Genomic DNA, 24,825 nt, shown 5'->3' on the forward strand with positions numbered 1-24,825 from the left:
TTTTCGTGACTGCAAGGATCCATACTCTTTTTTTATTTCACTTTATTTATTTTTTATTTTTCACCTACGTAACTTTACCGAAAGAACCAAAGAGTATATTAACGTGATTGGGTTGTTCTCCCCCCTCCTCCCCCACGAATAGTAATTGCAAGCAATGAGTGTTCGATGCGATGAATGTGCCGTGTTGAACATAGCAGCAAGCGTTGCACCGTCGTTTCATTGCACACACAGCACGATTTATGGTTGCGGGTTCACCTCCAAAGAATGCGTTCTGCAAATTCTTACACCGGGGTGAAAAATAGCGCCTCTAGTGTCTTAAGGTGGGGTGGAGGGCAAGCGAAACCTATTCGAATTGAACATTTTTTAATAAAACATTCTTACACTCACAATTCGATGCATGCATCACGAACTTAGTCGTTCGTATTAATCCATGAAATCATTACGTCATTCATCTCACGGCAATTTTGTTTTCGCTTTACATATCTGTATAAATTTAAGAGCTCAATCTTGGCATGTCCTTCCTGGCCTGCAAATGAAAGTGTTCGGGGGCGGGAGGGTGGCGGGGGGGGGCAGTTGAATATAGACGTTTTAAAACAGTGGGGGCTTTTAGTTTTTATATTAGCGTCCTTTTGGGAGAGGTTAAATTACAACGATGTACAATAATGGGACCTCATCAATCTCGCCCTCGTTGGAAAGCTCATGCGGACGCTATCGATTTCCGCCGCCCACACCCGCCCCCCTCCCCCACCGCATCTTTCCCGCGCGCCCCGTGTTCGATAAAGTTCGCGGCCGTGGAAACGGACTCCCCTCGATTTGTTACACAAGCAGATTACGGCAATTTACTGGGCGTGACCACTGGCGTTCCTCGCGGAGAGAGGGGTGGCTCGGTGGGCTGGGTGGGCTGGGTGGGCTGGGTGGGTGTCTGCCCCCCACCCCATGCCCCCCCCCTCCTGTCCCATGCCCATTTGATTTGCCACCCCCCACCTGGAATGATTGCTGCTTAGGGCACCAAAGTCATCCCCCATGAAATATCCGCACGGCGAGTTGCAGCACTGCCCGCTATTCATGTCATTTCGGGATTGAACACTTTGGAAGTTGGCGGTGCCCTGATAGACGAATGTTTCGGGCTGGTGATTGGTTAGAAGATAAACAGTGGCTCGCTATTTTCTCACGCAATCGGATTTCAACGGGAGTGAATGGAGCTCGCTTTAGATGACATCACAACGAGATTGAATGGAGCTCGCTTTAGCTAACACAGATCTCTATAGTAGCGAATGGGGCTCGCTTTAGATTGCATGTCTACGGGAGTGAATGGAGCTCGCTATAAGCTGATAGACTTCCACGGGAGTGAATGGAGCTCGCTCTAGCTAACACAGACCTCTACGGGGGTGAATGGATCTCGCTCTAGCTTACACAGACCTCTACGGGGGTGAATGGATCTCGCTCTAGCTTACACAGACCTCTACGGGAGTGAATGGATCTCGCTCTAGCTAACACAGACCTCTACGGGGGTGAATGGATCTCGCTCTAGCTTACACAGACCTCTACGGGAGTGAATGGATCTCGCTCTAGCTAACACAGACCTCTACGGGGGTGAATGGATCTCGCTCTAGCTAACACAGACCTCTTCGGGGGTGAATGGATCTCGCTCTAGCTTACACAGACCTCTACGGGAGTGAATGGATCTCGCTCAAGCTTACACATACCTCTACGGGAGTGAATGGATCTCGCTCTAGCTAACACAGACCTCTACGGGAGTGAATGGATCTCGCTCTAGCTAACACAGACCTCTACGGGGGTGAATGGATCTCGCTCTAGCTAACACAGACCTCTACGGGGGTGAATGGATCTCGCTCTAGCTAACACAGACCTCTACGGGAGTGAATGGATCTTGCTCTAGCTAACACAGACCTCTACGGGAGTGAATGGATCTCGCTCTAGCTAACACAGACCTCTACGGGGGTGAATGGATCTCGCTCTAGCTTACACAGACCTCTACGGGAGTGAATGGATCTCGCTCTAGCTTACACAGACCTCTACGGGGGTGAATGGATCTCGCTCTAGCTTACACAGACCTCTACGGGAGTGAATGGATCTCGCTCTAGCTAACACAGACCTCTACGGGGGTGAATGGATCTCGCTCTAGCTTACACAGACCTCTACGGGAGTGAATGGATCTCGCTCTAGCTTACACAGACCTCTACGGGGGTGAATGGATCTCGCTCTAGCTAACACAGACCTCTACGGGGGTGAATGGATCTCGCTCTAGCTAACACAGACCTCTACGGGAGTGAATGGATCTCGCTCTAGCTAACACAGACCTCTACGGGAGTGAATGGATCTCGCTCTAGCTAACACAGACCTCTACGGGAGTGAATGGATCTCGCTCTAGCTTACACAGACCTCTACGGGAGTGAATGGATCTCGCTCTAGCTAACACAGACCTCTACGGGAGTGAATGGATCTCGCTCTAGCTAACACAGACCTCTACGGGAGTGAATGGATCTCGCTCTAGCTAACACAGACCTCTACGGGAGTGAATGGATCTCGCTCTAGCTAACACAGACCTCTACGGGAGTGAATGGATCTCGCTCTAGCTAACACAGACCTCTACGGGAGTGAATGGATCTCGCTCTAGCTTACACAGACCTCTACGGGGGTGAATGGATCTCGCTCTAGCTAACACACACCTCTACGGGAGTGAACGAAGCTCGCTCCACGCACTGTGGAGCTTCGTGTGGATCTGAGCCGGCGCTCCATACGTCGGACACGGCCGGTCGCGCTCGACAAAAACCCGCAGACACAACGCGAATTTGCAAAAAAACCTAATAGAAGCAACACACATCTGGACTGTACCACCGCGAAAACCCGCGAATCAGGAGGCCTCTTGCTTTCGTCCGTGTGGGGGGCTGGGTCTGTGTGTCTAGCAGCCCCCCATCCCCTATACTTAGTCAGCGCGCTGTGAGATTATCGAGAGCGTGCGGTTAACACGGACGGAGCCCTTTGGCACGGCGCGGAAAATGCCATCGCGGTAAAACATGGGGCGGGAGATGTCCACACCAAAACGGATTAAAACTCTCTTCGCCAGGGGGTCTATAATTGCGTAACTGATATCCGTTTAGTCACGGCTCGTGGAACGTATTTCGTCCGCACGTATTCGGTGGGCGCGCACGGGATTATCATTATTGTTGTTGTTGTGGTGTGTTTCTGCGTAGGGTGTCATTTTTGTTTAAAATAGGAGGGCACTAAATAGCACGTGACTGGGCCGCTTCACGGTGTATTAAAAACGCAAATTGTCGACACAACGCATCATCGTATTACATGCGTCGCGGTGGATTTTGGGGTCCGGGGGGTGGGGGCGAGATTCAATAGCCCGCGTGTTAAACTTAAAACAACACCACACAAAACCATTGGAAACTCATTTGCCAGTAAAACATATGAGAATTGTTTTTTTACCCTTCTATCTGGCAACAAAACTGACCCCGAGCTCTCATACTCTGACGGTGCATTGTCTTTGAGTTGTGCGCCTTTTGGCGTCATCTGGTCCAACACCATGTGAGACTAGGCTCTAAGGAAAGCTGTCTCGGGTGTGGACCAATCAACTTCAAGGACAGTGCATACATTATCAGAGTTATGTTTTTGTTTGCATTATGACTGCAGGTATTGTGGTCTATGCAAACATGACTCCTTGTAAAAATGTGTCAGTTTTGTTGCCAGATAGAAGGGTAAAAAAACAATTAACAACACCACACAAACTTCGCCTTTTAAGTCCCTTTGGGACTCGCGCGTTAAGTAGCAACGCGGCCGCCGCGTTTTGTGGTTGTTGTTTTTTATTGTGTTCCTTGAAATGTATTCAAGCGCTTTGCTGCTAATGGGGCACCAATGAGACAGAGATGAATTGGGGTCCGGACCTCGAAGCAAGGAGGCGCAGAGGGGAGGGGAGGAGCGGGCATAGTCCGGAATTGGTTTCATCAAAGGCAGAAGAATCAAGACGAGGGCAGATGGCGATGTGGAGGCAGACGCGTGCTAAGAGCCAGTTTTCTTCTTTGTGTGATTCGCCGTCAAGGGTGCCAAACATCGCCGTCATCGCCAGCCATTATCTATCCGCTGCTGGATGAGGGCCCTCCCCGAACCGTCGCTGCCATCGTTACATCTCACTCCCCGCACGCGAGGCGATCCCAGCGCTCCGTCTCCGCCCCGATGCAAGCCGTCTCCCTCCTTTAGCTGCCGTTAGGTCGCCAGTCTCGCCTCCTTCCCCAAGGCCATTCTACTTTTGTTGTTATCAATCGCCTAATTGGTGTCCTTCCCCCCCCCCCCGCACCTCCGGTTAGCACGATTGGCTACGTACGGTGCGAAAGAAGTTCAACATACATACGTAGTAAGATGTCACTGAGCCTGTGTTTGTTCCATGACCCACGTGTTACTATCTCTGTCTCTTAGTCTCCTTTCGAAGCGTGCCACTCTCTCTCTCTCTCTCTGTGCTTCTTTGTGGAAGTTCTTTTACTAAACTCGCAAAGATAAATATCGGGCTGGGCCCACGAGCAAATAATGGGATTATCATGTATTGTAATCCACGTTCGTCCTATAAAAACAATTCCGATCAATCGTTTATTCAGAGAGCAATTAGTCGATCCAAAATCAACAACAACAAAAGGTGCATGGAAACCACGGTCACTTCTCGTTCAATTCGTTTGATTAGTAGGGGCAAGTGATGCGCTTGGGAGGCAAAGGGGTGAGGCGTCAGGTTACCAACCGTCCCGGTTTGGAGCGGGACAGTCCCAGTGGTTTCGCGCGGTCAACTCGCGATTCTGGCAAGAGTGTAGGGGGGAGGGGGGGCTTAACTCAAGTAGTGCGACCGGAGTCTAAGTCGCGAGGACAGGGGCCTATGTCTCAGTGGGCGTGGTCGTGGGGAGGCCAACATCAGAAACAACGACGCCGTTGCCACGTGCCGGTGGTACTAGCGATCGAGTGGGTGTGGCTTCGTTAAAGTGGGCGAGGCTGACGGAGGGAGGGGGGGAGGGAGGGGGGGAGGGAGGGAGTGAGGGGGGGAGGGGGGGAGGGAGAGAGGGAGGGAGGGAGGGAGGGAGGGAGGGGGGGAGGGAGGGAGGGAGGGAGGGAGGGGGGGGAGGGAGGGAGGAGGCAGGTGCAAGTCCTACTGACTCCCGGACAACAGGGGGAGGGATCGTTTGTGATTGTCTATGCAGGCGTTGCCCATAGACTGTACTATGCCAAGGATTGCATCAAATGCAATCTTTGCAAAGAAGAGGGCCACTTCCGAAGGGATTGCCCTAAACCGACGACGCCAAGGGTCGGAGAAAAGAGTGGGGAGGAGGGAGGCACAGCAGAGGGGGGAAAGCAGCAAGAGCCCCCACTGCAACAAGGCCCCCAACAGCCCACACCGGACCCGCCAGCCACGCAGCCTCCTACACCTGAGGTAGTGGCCCCAACATCACCACCTCAAGCGACTAATCGCAAGAGGAAAAATACTGAAGAAACCGGATCGCAAGGGTCTAATTCAGAGGAGGAACCCCTCCCAGACCTCGAACCGGAAGAAGCGGTGAAACCTCCCACACCGGGGGAGGAACCAGAACAGCTGCCGGACGCCGACGACATGGTTTTCGCCATCCCGGACGCCACGCCGAGTGACGCGCGGGCGGCGAGGAAGAAACTCGTCATAAGGAAGAAGCAGCGTGTGTCTGGGGACGGGTTTCCACAGCAGGAGAGCGCGGACGATGAAGGCGACATCGCCACGGAAATCGACCCGTCTACTGCGGTGATAGAGACTCACTCCCCACCAGCTATGCATGAAACGATGACAGATCCTATTGGCTCAGCCCTCGACCAAGATGAGGAAGTCGGTGGAGAGTCATCAAGCACACTCACCGAGGATGAAATGGATGGGAATGACGAGGAAGGTCCCCGTCCCACTGCTGACCCAAAACCAGTGGAAGAAACACCCCGGGGCCATCCACCCGAAGAGCCTGAGCAGGAGACATCCCAAATCGTCCACGACACTGGGGGAGAGGATGCCGCTGGGCCATGCGCCAGCCCAGCCGCTGCAGCTCTTCCAGCAGAGACGGACGCCGGGGTAATCGACTCTGATCGGGACGACTGCCTCAGTGTGGGGAGCGACAGCAGCCAGGAGTCTACAGTCCTTGACTCTCAGACTTGCCTGGTCTCCTCGGAAGATCTCTGGAAATTCCTTGATGACACCAACCTGAGGAAGGACAGAGCGGACATGGCCATGGTTCGATGGAAGGACAGCAAGGCAATAAAGGCCTCTGTGACTCAAGCCGACAGAGTCCTCGCCAATCAGGGACTCAAGTCCCGGGGCAAGGAGAGGGCAAAGCTGAGATATTTCCGCAGACAAATTAGGAAGTGGGAGGACATGGAGGCAAGCAAAAACCAATGCCTATGTACATCGCCTCCCTAAATGTGAACGGCTGCAGGGAGGCAGTGCGGAGGTTTTCCGCGATGTCTCTTGCGAGGAAACACGCTGCCTCTGTCTTCTTCATTCAGGAGACGCATCTCACGGTCGAGGACGAGGATGACTGGAGAAAGGAGTGGGGAGGGGACTCCTTCTACAGCCACCTTGACAACACCTCCTGTGGAGTCGCGACCCTGTTCGCTAAAGGGTTTCATCCCGAGCTCATCACCCAGACCGAAGTGGTGAAGGGAAGGCTGCTCGCGGTAACGGTCAGGGTGGGCGATGTCACCACCCACCTACTGAACGTGTACGCGCCGGTCAACAACAAGGAGAAGATCCCGTTCCTGCACCTCCTGAGGAGGCACCTGGCTGGGATCCCGGACGACGAGTGCGTGATTGTGGGTGGCGACCACAACTGCACAATCGGCGCCCTGGATCGTTCGGGAAGGCAGCAGGGGGGAGTTGGGCCGAAGAGGGAGATGCAGGGACTACTGGAGGACGCCGCCTTGGTGGACGTGTGGCGCATACATCACCCTGGCCAACGCCAGTTCACGTACACGAGGACGAGGCGCGATGGCTCGGTGACACAGTCCAGGCTCGACAGATTTTACATCTCTAAGAACTTTGTGACGTGCGCCATAACGTCTGGCATCAGGGCGGCACCCTTCACGGATCACAACCTCATCGTGCTCCGTGTCAGGCTGGAGAGAGCCCGCGAGGGCGCGTCCCACTGGCATTTTAACAACTCGCTGCTGGGGGATGGCACCTTCATAGAGATGTTCGAGGACTTCTGGGAAGAGTGGAAAAAAACCAAAACGCAGTTCGACTCTCTGGCCCAATGGTGGGACATGGGCAAAGTGCACACCAGGCTGTTGTGCCAACAATACACCTGGGGGAGCACCAGACTGAAGAACGCGGACATCACCGACATGGAAGCCCGGGTCCTCGATTTGGAGAGTCGCCTCGCCGAGGACAATGACCCTGCTCTTCTCCGAGAATACGAGGAGATTAGGGAGCGTCTCAAAGGCCTACAGGAGGAGCAGACGAGGGGAGCGTTTGTGCGATCCCGGGTGAAGCTCATCACAGACCTCGACACGGGATCCCCGTTTTTCTACTCCCTCGGGAGGCAGAACGGGAGACGCAAATACATGGAGTGCCTTTTTGATGGTGACAGTGTCCTGGCGCACGAACTCCAGCAGAAGTCGACCATCATCAGAGACTTCTACGGCAGCCTGTTCTCCCCTGAAGAAACATCGGGAGCGGCCCAGGCGGAGGCATGGAGCGGTCTACCCACCCTGGAGGAAGACGGGAAGGAGCTGCTGGAGCTAAAGCTCACCAGGAATGACCTTGACGCAGCTGTAGGAGGACTGGCCCCAAATAAATCTCCAGGGTTAGACGGGCTAACAGGGGAGTTTTACGCCGCTTTTTGGCCATCCCTACGGGAGGACTACAGAGAGGTGCTGGAGGAAGCCTCTGTCACCGGGGTGATGCCTCAGTCTTGGAGGAGAGCGGTGCTCACTCTGCTTCCCAAGAACGGAGACCTGAGGCACCTACAAAACTGGCGTCCGGTGTCCCTCCTGAACACCGACTACAAAATATTGACGAAGGCTCTCTCCCTGCGACTGAAAGGGGTGATTGCACAAGTCGTAAACAGGGACCAGTCCTACACCATCCCCGGACGATCCATCCACGACGGCATCTTCCTGGTCAGAGACCTCATCGCGATGTCCCAGAGGTTGGGCATCCCAATCGCGTTTCTGGCCCTTGACCAGGAAAAGGCTTTTGACAGAGTGGACCACAAATACCTCCTGGGAACCCTCAAGGCCTTTGGTTTTGGAGATGGGTTTGTCCGAACGATCCGCCTACTCTACACCAAGGCGGAGTGCATGATCAAGATCAACGGCACCCTCACTGCCCCTGTCAAATTCGACCGAGGAGTGAGGCAGGGATGCCCATTGTCGGGCCAACTTTATGCACTGGCATTAGAGCCTTTCCTGAATCTCATAAGGCGGAGACTCAGCGGCCTGGTGCTCAGGGAACCAAATGTCAGTTTGGTCCTGACGGCATACGCCGATGACATCCTCCTCATCCTTCGTTCCCTGGATGATGTCGCCCTGCTGCACGAGTGTCAGGAGGTCTTTTCGAAGGCCTCCTCATCCAAAATGAACTGGCAAAAGTGCAGCGGCCTGCTGGTTGGAGCGTGGGACATGACCGAGTGTCCGGAGAAGGCAAAAACCATCAATTGGAGCACGACATCCCTGCACCACCTGGGGGTCTTCCTGGGACCAGAGGAGGAACCACCGCAAAGGAACTGGGTCGAGCTGGAGGGGAAGGTGAAGGAGCGGCTGGGCACCTGGAGTCGCCTGTGCAAGTTCCTCACCTTCAGGACAAAGACGTTGGTGGTGAACCAGCTGGTGACGTCCATGCTGTGGCACCGACTCTTCTCCCTGCACCCCCCCATGAGCCTCGTCAACGCGCTTCAGAAGCGAGTCCTCGACTTCTTCTGGTCGGGCAGAGGACACCGGGTCGCGGCTGGGGTCCTGGCCCTGCCACTGGACGAGGGCGGTCACGGGCTGGTGTGCGTGCGGAGTCAGCTGGCCACCTTCCGACTGCAGGCCGCACAAAAGTTCCTGCACGCCACCACCCCTGCACCAGCCTGGAGCGTCACGGCCTCCTTCCTACTCAAACAGCTGGGGGGTCTGCAGTGCTCCAAACAACTATTCTACATGGACCTGCAGGGCCTCCCACTGGGACAGCTGCCACCTTTCTACAGGAGCGTCCTGCAGACGTGGAGCTCCCTCGCCGTCAGGAGGCTGAACCAGCCGCAATCGGCCGAGGATCTGGTCTTCGAACCGATCTTCAGGAACCCGCAGACAAAGCTGCCGTCCACCACCGCCACCCCCGGCATGGAGAGGCGCCTCACCAACGCGCGGCTCACCAGGATGGGAGATCTGGTGGAGCCTGGAACACGGGGCCGGTGGCTCGGACCAGCAGACATGGCCGCAAAGACAGGGCTGCAATCGCTCCGGGTGGCTGCCCGGATCCTGGCCGAAGCCAAGGTGGCCTTCTCAGCGGCAGCGGGGAGAACGCCCCCCATCGGCGTTGGGGATGACGAGGCCCCTCTCGGTCCCCCTCCACCGGAGCTCTCCGTCGTGCCACTGCGTCGCCAATGCCGACAAGCGAAGGCGGATCACAACCTGTGCCGGCTGGAGGACCTACCAGAGGTGGCCTTCGCAAATGTCAAGAGGAAGGTGCTCTACTCCTACATGGTCCGGTTTCACCAACAGGACACCCTGAGGAGCCATAAGGACCATGCCTGGAGGAAAGCCCTGCCCTGCATCTCTCCGGAGAGGCCTCGCTGGAGGCAACTCTACTCCAGCCCGACGTACAACCGCATCGGCGACCTCAGCTGGAGCATCGCCCACGGCACCGTCACCACCAACGCCTCCCTGGCGCGCTTCACTGACACGCCCCCGGAGTGCCGGTTCTGCGGAAAAGTGGAGACGGTGGCGCACCAATACGTGGAGTGCAAGAGCCTGGACTCGCTGTTCAAGGTCCTGAGAAACATCCTCCTAAAGTTCAGCCTCCACTTCTCCCCGACGGTCCTCATCTTTGGATACCGAAAGGGCGACGGATCCCAACATCTTCAGGGGCTGGTCAACGTGCTTGTCGGCTACGCCAAGCTCGCCATTTACAGGGCGAGGAAGGTGGCCCTGGAGGGGAAACGTCCGGCCAGCAGCCTGGGCATCTTCCGCGCTCTGGTCGGAGCCAGGGTGTGGCTGGAGTTCCGCCATGCGCGGCTGACCCACGCCGTGCCGGCCTTCAAGGAGCAGTGGGCGATGGAGGAGGCCGTGTGCTCCGTGGCAGATGACGGGGAGCTCTGCATGCTGTTATGAGCTACCCGTCGGAGGCCATAGGACTGCGAGGGGGGCGGCGTAAATAACGAGAGAGTGAGCGAGAGAATGAGCGAGAGAGAGAGCGAGAGAGCGAGCAAGCGAGAGAGTGAGCGAGAGAGCGAGCGAGAGAGCGAGCGAGAGAGCGAGCGAGCGAGCGAGCGAGAGCGAGCGAGCGAGGGCAACATAAAGCCCCGTTTAAAAAAAAAAAAAAAAAAAAAAAAAAAAAAAAAAAATTACGAAATGATGACCGAAACAAAGTGCCGAATACACCGAGCATCTTCTTGTTTCCACTGATCGTAAAAAAAAAAAAAAAACAAAAAAAAAAAAAAAAAAGGGAGAGAGGGAGGGGGGAGGGAGGGAGGGAGGGAGGGAGGGGGGGAGGGAGAGAGGGAGGGAGGGAGGGAGGGGGGGAGGGAGGGAGGGAGAGAGGGAGGGGGGAGGGAGGGAGGGAGGGAGGGAGGGGGGAGGGAGGGAGGGAGGGGGGGGAGGGAGAGAGGGAGGGAGGGAGGGAAGGGGGGAGGGAGAGAGGGGGGAGGGAGGGGGGAGGGAGGGAGGGGGAGAGGGAGGGAGGGAGGGGGAGCTCACCGTGTATCCCGGTTGAGCCTCCCAGAAATGTATTTGATAGCGCGAGTAACTTGGGTGGTTAGAGGTGCAGCTTTTTGCGTGTGTCATTTGTTGTCCTACCCACGCACCTACGATTAGCACGGTTGGCTACGTACGGTGCGAAAGAAGTTCAACATACACGCGAGTGGGGGGGGTGCGGTGTGGGGGGGGGGGTGTGCGGGGTGGTGAGGTTGTGGCGGGCAGGGCGAGGCGGGATGGGGTGGGGGGGGGGGGAGCCACGCGAACTCTCCTTCACTTGCACGTCTGAACGTCCGCCAGCGTCTCGCACACCCGGCACCTCACGTAGCAGCACCACATGAACTTGCACTCGCATCGCTCGGCGTGTCGCACCACGTGCGTGTTGTAGCCCCGGCCGCAGCACAGCGAGCCGCAGCCCTCGGGCCCGTCCGAGAACTTATCGCACTCGCGCCCCTTGGTGCCCGCCGTGCCCACCGCGCCGTTGCGCACGCAATAGTCGGGCGAGTCGGCCACGTGCACGAGCTCGTCCTTGTGAGCGGCGTGCTTGCCCCCGTGGAGGTTGCCCCGCCGACGCAGCTTGCCCTGCGACTTCTCCACCACGTGCGCGCTCTCCTCGTACTTGTCCTTGAGCAGCTTGCCCACCTTGTCGAAGCTCGCCATGCCCCGCCAGCACGTCTTGACGGCGCACGAACCCGACACGCCGTGGCAGCGGCAGTGCGTCGTCATCAGCATGGAGGCCGCCTTGGCGATACAAAAAAAAACAAGCGCGCGGCTTAGTCGCGTAACGCGCGTCGTCGTCGTCATCGTATTTGAAATATTTGTGGAGCGACTCGGTTCGATGCGCTTTTCATCGTTTCAAAGCGGTACGGGAAAAGAGAGTGATTTTGATGGCAAGCGGCGGTGCAAGGGCCGAGGAGTGAATGACCGCAACAGCGGGCACGCGGGGATCACGAAAGGGCTGTAGGGGAGGGACAGGATGGAGTGGAGGGGCGAAGGGAGGGAAGAGGATGGGCAATGGAGACGAGGTGGTGAGGCTTGAAGAGAGAACGAGGTTAAGGGGGGAGCTGCTGAACGCATAGGGGGAGTCGCTTCCAGTGGTAGGGTGCGAGGAGGGACAGTGAGAGACATCGAGAAGATTGGGAACGAAGAGGAGGATGAGGCGGAGGACATGAAGAAATGAGAGAGGCGAGACGAGGAGGGGGGGTGCAAGGCCATGGAGAGATGTACAAACGAGCGTGAGGTTTAAAAAAAAAACACGGCGGTATTGTGAATGGGAAAGCCGGTGGAGCTGACGGAGAAGAGGCATTGTTGCACTCTCGGCTAGGTGAAGACCTCCCCCCCTCTCCCCTCGTCCCTCCGGTGCTGCTACCAACCAATCTGACGGAGCGCACTGTGCGCTCGACTCATCATCCACGTGTAGAATCGACATCACGCGTTTAGAGTATTTGTCTGTTGCAATAAATGTCCACGCGATAAGCCACTTCGACTTCGTTGAGCGACCATTTGTGACCAGGTCGCTTCTGAAAAAGGGCTACGATGTATAGCTGAATGGGTCTTACCTGGTAAGATAAAAAAAATATTTAAAGTTGGCAAGAACTGGAGTCATTGACCTGCCCTTGCACAGATAACTCGAGAGAGACAGTATTATGCAAGCCAGTTTGATGGCCTGTTTGGACATCTGAAAAATAGGTATATCGCTCAGTGGGCCTTACCTGGTAAAATAAAATATATTCTTGGTTCTTTCGGTAAAGTCACGTAGAAGGGAAGTAATAAAATAATAAAAATAAAACATAATAAGATAATTCTCACGACGTTTTGGCCACAACGCAAGCAGCCGTCCTCAGGTGAAAAATGAAACACCACCAAGCTTGGAGCGTATATTTAAGCTGGGTTGGAGGGGGGAAGAAGAGCGCCTTGACAAAAGAATTTGCATATCAAGAGGAATTTTGCATATTTGTGGGAAATGCGTAGGAGGTGGGCGGGGGGTTTCAAAGTCATATTATGCCCGTGCATTATGCAGGATTAGCAGTATCAACGGGAGGGGATGGAGGTAGCATTAACAAAGAGAAGGAATGTTAATAGTATGTAGCTGCAGTTACTAAACAACCACGTAAAAAACTAAAGAATAAACCACATAGTATCATCAGTATCCTAAATATACTCTCCAATAAGCTGAGCTACTAACAGTAATATAGAATAAAATAGTTTATTTTTATCTCGGTCCGCAAGCGGGCATTAATGATCCTGCTGGTAGGGGATGGAGGGGGGAGGTGGGGAGTTGGGGCTCGATGTGATCGCTTTGATCTCGCGTGCAAAGAGGGCGGACATCCCGACCGAATCCCTCACCTGCCGGCCCGCCTCCACGTTGTGCAAGTTCATCAGCGCGTTGTGTCCGCCGGCGGCGCTCTCGGCAGCGTCCACGAACTTGCGGCCGAAGGTGAGTCCGTAGCGGATGTCGTCCGAGCAGCCGCCCCACTGCCAGCCCTCGCTCTGCGAGCCGCCCTTCAGGGAGGCGTCGCACGAACAGCCCGAGACTTCGCCCGCGCTGCAGCCACGCGTGATCGAGTAGACGAGGCCGGCGCTCGCCACCGCGTAGATGAACGCCGTCTCTCGCGAGCCTTGTAAGGTTGGTGGGAGGGGGTGGGGGGGAGGTCAGAATTAGAATCTTTGTTTAAACTGGAGGAGGAATCCGATGAGCTATGAAGCTCTTTTTTCTCGAGGCGGGTTAGCAAGTTACGACAACAAACCATGCAACATTCAATAGGAGTGCAACGTAGAGAAAAAAAAGGGTCAGCAAGTCACGCATTCTTTTTATTATAAAAAGACAGGTCTGTATATAAGTAAAAAAATTCCATAGGTACATGAATTCCTGCCACTTTTTCAACACTAAATGCAAGCTTGGGGCAAGGTAGCAAAACAACAACAACAACAACAACGAAAACAACAACAGTCCCAGACCACACCAAGACACCAACACACAACGGGTCCTCAGTACAATTGCACATTAAATAATGGAACGATCGATACACGGCGTGTAAAAGTTACGGATCACATCGCAATCACACTGTGGCTGTATCCGGCACCAAAGTAATCTTCTGCTTCAGGCCCAGAGGGAGACCACGGCACGGGGAGGGCCGAAGCGCTCCAAGCTGGTCGCCGTCGTGGCGCCAACCGGTATCGTGGTCCACATTTTGTGCCAACTTCGAAAGGATCAACCGCCGATTGCTCAATGAAGATTGCACCCCCCCCCCCCCCCCCCCGCTCAACTGCCTGAATTTGGCAGGACTCGCCTGAAAAATAGACGTGAGAATCAGTGAGGATTTCCTGGGCAAACGAGCGGGGCCGCCACGGTGACTCGGAGATGTTAACTACCTCGCCTGGTACACAGGAGGTCGTGGGTTCGGTCCCGACCCTGACGCCTGCTGTATATTTGGAGTTTGCCTGTCTCTCTCCTCGTGGTCGCGTGGATTTTACTCCGGACCCTCCGGTTTATGAACACGAGTTTAGAGTATTTGGCTGCTGTAAATTTCCACGTGATAAGCCGTTGAGCTATCATTTGTGGCCTGGTCACTTCTGAAAAATAGCTTTTTAGCTCAGTGGGCCTTAAGTGGTAAAATAAATATATAGTTTATAGAGTGTAATAAAAACAATACGAATATTATTCCGAAATATTGAAAGTCGCCAAACGAATCCAAAAAAGTCACCGTATTTCACGAGATCGGTTCTTCGAATGCCACTCAGCAACTCAGAGACGCGCTGTGGCGTACTGAACGTAGCAAAAAAAAAATTAAGAGACAAAGGTGCAGCCCTGCAATTGCGTGCGCATGTCAACTGCTGGCAGAAGGTTGTGCCACCCGGGCGGGCTCGAGAGGTTACCTCGAGAGCAGGGGTCGGAAAACCTGCGGCTACGGAGCCGCATTCGGCTCTTTCAGGACTGCTGCGTGACGGTTTTTAATTCACGACCGTCTCGTATTCCTGTCACGTGGGTTGCGGCTGTTGAAAATTTTAGTTTGTTAACGGATTCAACTAAAATGTGACTTTGCTAATGATTTAAACAAAATGTTTGTTAACGGATTCAACTAAAATGTTAGTTTGTTAACGAATTCAACAAAACTGTTAGTTTGTTAACGAAGTCAACAAAAAATGCCTCTTCTTGTTATTTTGCTTTCCCTATTCTTGCACGCTGGCCAAGTGTCTTGGAAGAGGAGAGAGGACCCACACACTTTACCTCGCCCACGCGCTCTACCCCATTTATACCGCTGGGTGTTACCGCTTCAATGGTCACACTGGGCGATCCAACCGGTCGACCTCTCGATTGCAAGTCCGGCGTTTGGCTCTCGCTGGAATCGGCGCTAATCTCTTTGATGGAAAAAAAAATTGCCGCGAGTTAAACCCAAAAGGCCGCTGAGTTGGCACGGCTGTGTTAGAGTCCCAGCTCTCGCTCGCCACGAAGACAGTGGCTGGTGCCAGTGAGGTGGCCTACAGGGTGTCGTGCTAAAAATGTTGCGTCGCGTGCATTAGATGGCCTCTTGTCATTGGAACGTTGAATCTATGAAACTAAAACCATGAAATATTCATAGTTTACCAGGTTAAGGCCCAACTAAGATATGTAGCTCTTTTTCAGAAGCGACCTGGCCACAAATGATGGCTCAACGAAGTGGCTTATCACGCGGAAATGTATTGCAACCAAATACTCCAAACGCACATTGATTTTAAATGTGGAGGGTAAAAACTGGAGGAACCACAGACAATTGCACGCGACCACAGGGAGAAAGACACGCAAACTCCAAATATGCATGCGTAAAGGTTAGGATCGAACCCACGACCTTCTGCAAACCAGGCGAAGTAGTTAACATCTCGCCACCGTGGCGCCCGCATCAGAGCCGTTCCACAATCGTTCGAGCGGCGTGGAGACACTGTGAATCTTGATGCACTCTCGTCTTACACAATGACTGACTCACCCGAACTGCACCCAAACTCGTCCGAGATGCAAGCTAAGCAGGCCCGTGCCTGGTTGGCAGTCTGATGGAAGACTGCTTTTGAATGAGAGGCGTTGTCGGCTTGAGTTGTGTGCAAGGTAAACATGAGAATGCAATACAGCAGTGGATGTAATCTAATTGTGTGGATGTGTCAGTGTTATCTCCTCTTGTCAAATGGTTGTACCCTGGGAACTCAGGTTTCTTCCTAACACTCAATCAAGGATTCTAGATTTGAAGCTTTCGTGACTGCAATGATTCATACTCTTAGGTTTTTTTCGGTAAAGTCACGTCGGTAAAAAAGAAATATATTATTTCTATTAGTTTTATTATTTATTTTAGTTTTTACCTACGTGACTTTACCGAAAAAACCTAAGAGTGCTCAATCAAGAAATTGGTCCATCACGATGCAGGACCTTCCCGAAAATAATCTTGAGACCAAATCTATTTTTTCTTACCAAGGGCCCACTAAAGCGACCTGGCCATCATAAGTTGTAGCTCAACGAAGCGGGCGGCTTCTAATGCGGACATTTATAGCAGCCAAATACTCTTAAGATCACCCTGAAGGTGCCCAACATCGCCTGATCTTGGAAGCTAAGCAGCTCTGCAGCCTGGTTAGTACTCGGATGGGGAAGACTGCACGGAGATGTCAGGCGTGAGTTGACCGGGAGATGGCGGTACAGATTCTTGAATCTATCTGTGCAGAGCCTTTGAGCATGATCCCATCGTATGTATGTTGAACATCTTCTTGGTTCTTTCGGTAAAGTCACGTAGAAGGGAAATAATAAAATAATAAAAATTTAACATAATAAAATAATTCTCACGACGTTTCGGCCACAACGCAAGCAGCCGTCCTCAGGTGAAGACCAGGTCTGTCGGGGAGACAGCGTCTTAAACGTCGTGAGAATTATTTTATTATGTTTTATTTTTATTATTTTATTATTTCCCTTCTACGTGACTTTACCGAAAGAACCAAGAAGATGAATCCCTGCAGTCACGAAAGCTTTACATCGAAATATGTTTAACTTATTTCGCACCGTGTACGTAGCCAACAGTGTGGATGGAAGGCACCGTCCAAAGCAGTTTGAAGAGAGCTGCCAGTCTACACGGAACAAAAACGTGCTCTGGGTGTTGTTTAATGATCGTACCACATTCGACTGCGTTCGTCTAGGCCGGGGGACTGGAGAGTTATTATCATGGGACCTTTTTTGCCTGTATCAAAGTATGAAAAATAAGATTCCTTGCGAAAGCTATCTATTTCGTGTTTCAACATCCTAAACCTTGTTTGATTGCCAGAAAGTGTAAAACCTATTCTTATTTTTCAAATGGAGAGTTATTAGTCGCGCTCCTTGTGAAGCGATAACACTGCTCACTAACTTAAATACGGACCTATAATCTACACATACATACATGCCATACGCTAGGCTAGCAGAAAACTACATTGAACCGGAGCTACGGATTATATAGACATAAAATACACGTGGCATATCCCCATTGCACACATAGCATATACACACTAAATACACATCGCATACACTCACTGCATACGTGCAGCATATGCACCCGGCATACAAACATGGCGTAAGACACGGTATCACGAATGGACAAATCAACCTTCAGGGTATGTTTGGAGACATTCATGAAGAAGACTGTACAGCTGGGCTCAGGATACATATGAGCAGGACAAAAGTGGATGTTCAGCAAATTCACGAAACAATTAAATATATTATTGTAGGAGTGGCACAACTGGAGATCGCTCGCCTTCGTCCCATATCACTTTCGCAGCAACAGCGGCGATCAATCTACACCAACTCTCAAGAGTCACTGAATGCCCCCCTCCCCATCTCATTCTTAAAGGCCCCACCTCTTTCTTAAAGCTCCACATCTTTCTTAAAGATCCCACCTCCCACCTCCTTCTTAAGGGCTCCACTTATTTCTTAAAAGCTCCACATATTTCTCAAAGGCCCCACCTTTTCCTCTAAGGCCCCACCTCTTTCTTAAAGCTCCACATCTTTCTTAAAGACCCCACCTCTTTCTTAAGACGCCACCTCTTTCTTAAGGGCTCCACTTATTTCTTAAAGGCTCAACATCCTTCTTAAAAGCACCACCTCTTTCTTAAAGGCCCCATATCTTTCTTAAAGGCCCCACATTTTTCCTAAAGACCCCACCTCTTTCTTAAGGGCTCCACTTATTTCTTAAAGGCCCCACCTCTTTCTTAAGGGCTCCACTTATTTCTTAAAGGCTCCACATCTTTCTTAAAGGCCCCACCTCTTTCTTAAAGGCCCCACCTCTTTCTTAAGGGCTCCACTTATTTCTTAAAGGCCCCACATCTTTCTTAAAGGCCCCCACCTCTTTCCTAAAGTCCCCCACCTCGTTTGCGTGGCTTTGTTGAGTGGCATTGAGCTTTACTCGGCGCTTCAAAGCCACGGTCATTTATATCTGTGAAATATTGTACGTGGTACGAATTGTATAATTATTATCATTATTGAAGGCGGGCTAGGGTCAACACATTTTGAAATAAAAAGGCTGCCGAGATTAAGTTTGGGTGCCTTTGGAGAACTAAACTTAACAATGAAAATATGATGCACATGAGTCACAAAACGTTTTAAACGGCACACTGATATAAATTGTACGTATGTATGTTGAACCTCTTTCACACCGTACGTTACCAACCGTGCTAATCGGAGGTGCTAATTTAAAATAACCATGGGAATATTGCGCAAAAAAGCATAACGTAATCATCTACGGTTATCAAATTGGTCACTGTAGGCATCGAGTGATTAGTTCCTGGACAGAAGTTATATTTATTGTGGCTTCGCAAGACTATATATATGTTGGATGCTCACCGCATGGGCAGGCTTTTATCCAGCAGTAGATCAACCATGACCTTTGATAATAATAACGATAATAAATCAAACTATCTTGAATTACGATAGTTCACATTTCGTGACAGTAAATTAGACTTGAAAAAGAGGTTTCTTGGTGAACGCTTTAAAGGTGAACCGTTCGTGAACGTTAGCGGCTCGTTTTGAGAGCGGATTATATCGACGTGCAGGAGAGAGGCCACGATGGCGATGGTCCAGGTTTCACTTTTAAAATAAAGAGCACAGCAGAAAGGAAAATCAGGATTTTAGACTGTTTAAGCCTGTGACTCGTGTGGATTTTTTTTTTTAGAAGGCAAGTCACCACAACCAATCATAGGCATGACGGTCAACATTACAAGCTGGTCAGTTTAACACGTAGGCTTTCGCGACCAATATTATTCATAATCAACGTTTTTGGGTTTAGATCGTGTTATTTATAAATGTGTCGTAACCCTCCACCACCCGACACGGCCAATCAGTAAAAAAGTGTCACGTTGACAAAAACAAATAGTTCACTGCTTTAACCCACCGGTGTGTTGAAGCGTGAAACCACAACATGTATAATTTGAGTACGACGTTTCGCTGGTAATTGCATCCAGCATCATCAGGCAATTCGCAAGAATGGTGAGGCTCTCCTCTGGCTCCCGCTCTTATATAAAGCTGGTCACCATTGAACGACGATACATATGATTTCTATATAGGAAATATATCAAACGTATCGGTGTATATGAGGCACAGAATAAGCAGTAGATTCAATAATATTCCATATGGCTCGTTCCATGCTGTAATATACTCTTTTTTGTTAGTGTGTGTTTGTGTGTGTGTGTGATACTGCGTTGGCAGTGGTGTGTGGAAGCGGTAAGTGAAACTGTTAGGGCCCTGCGCTACGAAACCGGCGACTCAAGTTTGATTCCAGCTCACGGCCAACACCAGTGACGATTATCTGAACCGGTCCTGGGCTTCCCTTAGGTCGGCTCAGTCTCAAATGGGTACCTGATGCGGTGTGTAAACATCGCCACTGGGGGGACAAAGGCGGCCGGACGTGGTGCTAGCCACCCACCCCCTCGTGTACCGTGCCGGCCTTCATAGGTGCTCGCAAACAGCAACTTGCCCTAACAGTCTGTTAAGGCTACACGGGGAATCTTTGTTTTTTTGCAATGTTACACAAGTATAAATAACACAAACTATAAATATGTATTTATTTATTTTTACAACAATGTTATTGACACTTTTGATAAAGTATAAATAACACAAACTCTAACAAAAAGTGTCAATATCATTGTTGTAAAAATAAATAAATAGGTATATCAAAGACGCAATTACCCTCATTCCTGGCAGAGCAATGGAAGAAATAAGAGGACTCCTAGCTTCGAAGATGCGTACGTTTTAACGCGTACGCGACTACGAAAAGTTCGCTCGATAATCAAGCCCCCACCTCCCCCCTTCCCCTCCGGACGCGCACTCACCGCGAGTTAGTTCTTGTCCAAACACCGAGTAGTCACTAGTCGTTGAGCAGTTCCACCGTTCGTGCTTGAACTGACTCTGGCACTCCTGGATGGCCGTACGCGCTCCCCGCTGAATGCTGCCCAGGATGTCAGGCTTCTGCTTGCAAACTTCTATTTGCCGGCTCGGCAGTCCGGGAATTTGTGAGCAGCCCAGCTTCTCTGGAAGTCTGGCCGGTAGCATTCCCAGCCACCTTTAGAAATGAAACAAAAAAAATGCAATTACGTCCTTAATCGAAATTTAATATTTCGTAACGCCCGTTAGTGCGATTTAGCAATTGTTACGCTTTTGAAGGCGTGTTGTTCATTTTTCACTTTCCCCCGCCAACGAACTGAACACTTAACGTCCAGCACCCACAGCCGCCTTCGGAAATAAAAAGCAATTACAGCCTCAATCGAAGTTACTGCATAACGCGAGAGAGATTTATGAAGCCATCCCCTTTTCAATGTTTACGATATTTATTAGATTTTTTTTGTTTCTCCATTCACCCCTCCCGCCCCCCCCCCCCCCCCAAGAATGTTTGTACTTACATTCTGTCTTCTAGCCACTTTCAGATCATAAAAAGCAATTACAGTCTCAATCCAAGGTAAATCCATAAGGCACGTGAGATTCATCGAGCTGTGAATTTGTTACATTTTTGTTACCCGTCATTGTATCCGTTTTTTTTGTTATTCAATCCCCGAAGAAGACGCGAACGACCGTCGTACTCACATCCAGCTACCACTTGAACAGCGAACCAAAAGCATCGCGATCGCGATGATCGGAACATATCTCCGGTCGATCCAGCAACGTCTCGCCATCTTCGTTAAGGTCCTCCGACTCGTTCGTCGTTTCAATTTCTCGCTCGAAGAAAAATAAAAAATAAAAAATAAAACCGAACGGTGTGTCCGTATTTTGAAATTCGGTCGCAAACACAAATTATTATTTGTAATCTAATTTTCCTTTCCCCTGCGCCGCCGCCCCCACGAAAAGATATAAATCGTGGGGCAACGCGCTCGCTCGCACGAGTTCTGGAAAGTACGCTCAGCGTCGCCCTTCCAATCGGCAACTCCTGCGGCGAGCGGTGCTAGTTTTGACAGTTTTGATGCTCACACACACACACATATATATATAACCTCTTCATTAACTCTGCTGCCGTCCCATCAGGATCTCGGGGAGCCAAATGCCCCGTTCCGCTTGGCTACGTTGTATTTCAAAAAGAAAAAGTGGCGTTTTTTGGAGAGGAAAGAAAAAGAGACAAATTAGCGGGCATCAAACGCTTTTCATGATCCTGACAAGCTGTTGATGGATGGCGGTGGCTCCCTCTCAAACGTGCGTGCGTGACTGGTATATGGAAATGGGGCAGCGCCTCAACCCACCTTGTGTACTCGCGAGATCGTGTTTATTGTATGGTGCGGATGTCTGTACACAACAGGGGTCAAAACAATGTCTAGTTTCACACAGGATCTTGTGTTTCCTGCTGTTAAAAAGATGTTTTGGGTTTTTTTTGTGGTTGTTGTTGTTTTCAAAAGAATTAATGCTGATGTCGTTCACATCACGGGCTATTTTAAATTTGTTTGATAGATATTTAGCCGTTGCGTTAATAAAAAAAAGGTTGTTACAGACTTCAGTATGGTGAAATTTATAAATTGTGTGATTCGGATTCTTTGCCGCACTTTGATGGGTAATTTATATAAAATCTAAGAGCTTGTTGAGCGTCTTATTTTGGAGATGAATCTGGTGGCTCAGTGGTGAGCGCAGTGCACAATGAACCCAATGGCCGTAGCTAAATCCCTAGCCATGGCTAACATGAGAACAGAGTGATATCTAAACCGGTCTTGGAGGGGCACCAACTTCAACAACCCTAATTGACCAGAGTGGTGAAGTATGGTCAAACAATCCCCATGACCAACAGTGGTATTCATCCTAGATTTGAAGCTTTCGTGAGTGCAAGGATTTAATACTCTTAGGTTTTTTTCGGTAAAGTCACGTAGGTAAAAAATAAAATTAAAATTATAAAGTAAAATAAAAATCACGACGTTTCGGAGGCAACACAAGCTTCCGTCTTCAGGTGGAACCGTCACAGCACGATTGTTGTATCTTAAGATCTTGATACAGCAATCGTGCTGTGACGGTTCCACCTGAAGACGGAAGCTTGTGTTGCCTCCGAAACGTCGTGATTTTTATTTTACTTTTGTTAATTTTAATTTTATTTTTTATCTTGATATCTTGATACAGCAATCGTGCTGTGACGGTTCCACCTGAAGACGGAAGCTTGTGTTGCCTCCGAAACGTCGTGATTTTTATTTTACTTTTATTAATTTTAATTTTATTTTTTACCTACGTGACTTTACCGAAAAAACCTAAGAGTATGGTATTCATCCAGCAGTGGATTGAGAAAAGGGATATGGACAATTATTTTTTTATTCAGGACAGTCAGCTCTAAGTACAACACAGCCATTAATTATCCATAATATTTCATGCATTTCTTGCATTTCACTTGCAGAATTAAGTTGATGATTATGGAGTTTACATGATTAATATTGCATATCATTGCTCGAGAACACGTTAAAAGTCTTGAAAAATGCAATGACATGCACTTTCAAATAGATATAGAAAATTTATATTGGAAAAAAAATATTCCAGAATGTATTTGTATTGATATATTTGTATTCAAATATCCCACGAATGTAATATGAATTTCACCTGTATCTATCGATTTATTTTGAAACTATGATGCAAGTTTATTTTATATGAAATCGCCCCCAACCCCTCCTGTATTCAGTAGCCAACCGTACCGTACGTATCCAGCCACGCTAACCTGCGATTAGCGTGGTTGGCTACGTACGGTGCGAAAGAAGTTTAACATACAAACATTTTAATGGGCTATACCAAAGTCGATGGGCAGGTTGCGTGTAGTGGGGTAAAGGGTGCATAAGCCCATCTCTTCAAAGATGATCTGTCTAGCTCAGAAAAGTCGGCCAAACACCCTCTTAAATCACCTCTCTGAGATCTCACCCGCTAGTAAAAGCCCATACACTGGCGGTTGGCTTGGGAAAGCAATTGCAGGGATGCACCTTGACTGCTGTTACCTAATTTATCATGCCCGTTATTTTTAACCAATCCTCTATGGGCATCTCGTTCCATTAGATGGCACGCGATTTTTACAACTGCCACTTTTATGCACACACCGCTGTTCATTCGCATCGCTCTCAATGCCCCGTCACTTGATCTGCTGCCGCCCTGCGGGTTTTTTTAAATCCTTTATATTAAGTTCGCTTGCTTGCGTGCTTGCTTGCTTAGGACCGTGCAAATCTTTCGGTCGTTTTTTAACCCACTTCCCGTGATCCAATCGAGCTGACATTTTCCACACAGACTCGTTGTGTCAGACAATTAATGTTCGTGAAAAAAATTCCCAAACTTTTACACTTTTTAGGCAAAAAAAAAATATTTTACATATATTCAAAAGAACTCATTCTTGGCTTTGGCTGAACGTCACAGTATAAGAGCCCAGAGCGTAACCCCTCCACAGGCCGTGGCGGAGTAGCGCAGTTGGTAGCGCCTTCGCTTCCCATGCCAAAGGTCGCGCGATCGATCCCCGCGTCCTCCACATGCGAATATATTTTTAAATCCTTTATATTAAGTTCGCTGCCACGCATATAAAGGATTTATAGTGAAAAACTTTGTTTTTACGGGTTATACTTATTTTTGGTCTCTGTCCCCACATCTCCTTTCAATCTTTCCCTCCCTCTCTCTCTCATCTCAGTTGTGTCTCCTCCTGGCTGCGCGATGGCTATTGGGAGAGGCACTTGAGATTGGGCCGAGACAGACACTGAAATTCAGTGGAGCAGACCAGGCGTCGTGTGTGGGTGGTGGCTTGTGTACCGGTTTCTCCCCCCCCCCCGCCCCGCTCCGTTTATAACCCTGGCGGCTTCTCAGCCACGCGAGACATTCTGCATGGACACGCAACCTCTCATAAGCAAACAGTTACAGAATAACTGAACAGGAATTTTCTTGTTTCGGGACACCAAAAGACATTTAACAAACCAGATTACTTTCGGCCACATACCTTCTAATCCATACAGAGGCCACATGTAAGAGGCATGTTTAAGAAAGTTATTTTTTTTTATTTTTTTTTTGGAAACTTATGCTGCAGTGTGTGTGTGGCTTCCACACAAAAACCGCGTGTTATTTTTTTACGAATCCAGCCGTACAAATTACGTGATATCCGTGCTTGGTATTATAAGTACGAGGCAGTGCAGAAAGTAGGTTTCTGTACCAGCTCCCTCTCCGAAGGTTGGACCGTGTTGTGCGTTCTTCTGGTACGCCAGCTTCCACCCACACACTCGCAAAATATTGTTAGAAAAAGGTAATTGGACTTAAATTCCAAAGCAGAGCTCTCCATGAAAAGATGTGAAAGAATCGTTCTAAGTTTTCTTTACTCGACGTGTTTTCTAGGAAAGAGGTGCCCTTTGCGTTATGAGAATTCAATATGTAAGTGTGTGGCTTTACATTCCTTCTGAAGGGACCCACGGTATATTCAGACGTTCGAACCGCGTTCATATCACGTTTTTGTATCTGTTGAGTATTTGCTCTTT

The 24,825-nt window shown here is 50.3% G+C and overlaps 1 protein-coding gene across 2 annotated transcripts; it reads right to left on the reverse strand.

Annotated features, from left to right (window-relative positions):
- Positions 1-11,095: 11,095 nt before the first annotated feature.
- Positions 11,096-21,072, reverse strand: WNT16 (Wnt family member 16). 2 transcript variants are annotated; one of them, XM_061561640.1, is made up of 4 exons: positions 20,960-21,072; positions 20,212-20,441; positions 13,252-13,523; positions 11,096-11,646 (listed from the first exon to the last, which is right to left on the reverse strand). In XM_061561640.1, the coding sequence occupies exons 1-4, from the start codon at positions 21,046-21,048 to the stop codon at positions 11,179-11,181; spliced, it is 1,059 nt and encodes a 352-aa protein (XP_061417624.1). In that variant the 5' UTR covers positions 21,049-21,072; the 3' UTR covers positions 11,096-11,178. The 2 variants fall into 2 exon arrangements, with proteins under 2 accessions (XP_061417624.1, XP_061417625.1); XM_061561641.1 differs by lacking the exons at positions 20,212-20,441; positions 20,960-21,072 and adding an exon at positions 14,782-14,831.
- Between the last annotated feature and the right edge of the window lie 3,753 nt (positions 21,073-24,825).

This window comes from Lethenteron reissneri, chromosome 28, assembly GCF_015708825.2.
Source record: "Lethenteron reissneri isolate LAM-NWPU_2019-01 chromosome 28, ASM1570882v1, whole genome shotgun sequence".
NCBI lineage: Eukaryota > Metazoa > Chordata > Hyperoartia > Petromyzontiformes > Petromyzontidae > Lethenteron > Lethenteron reissneri.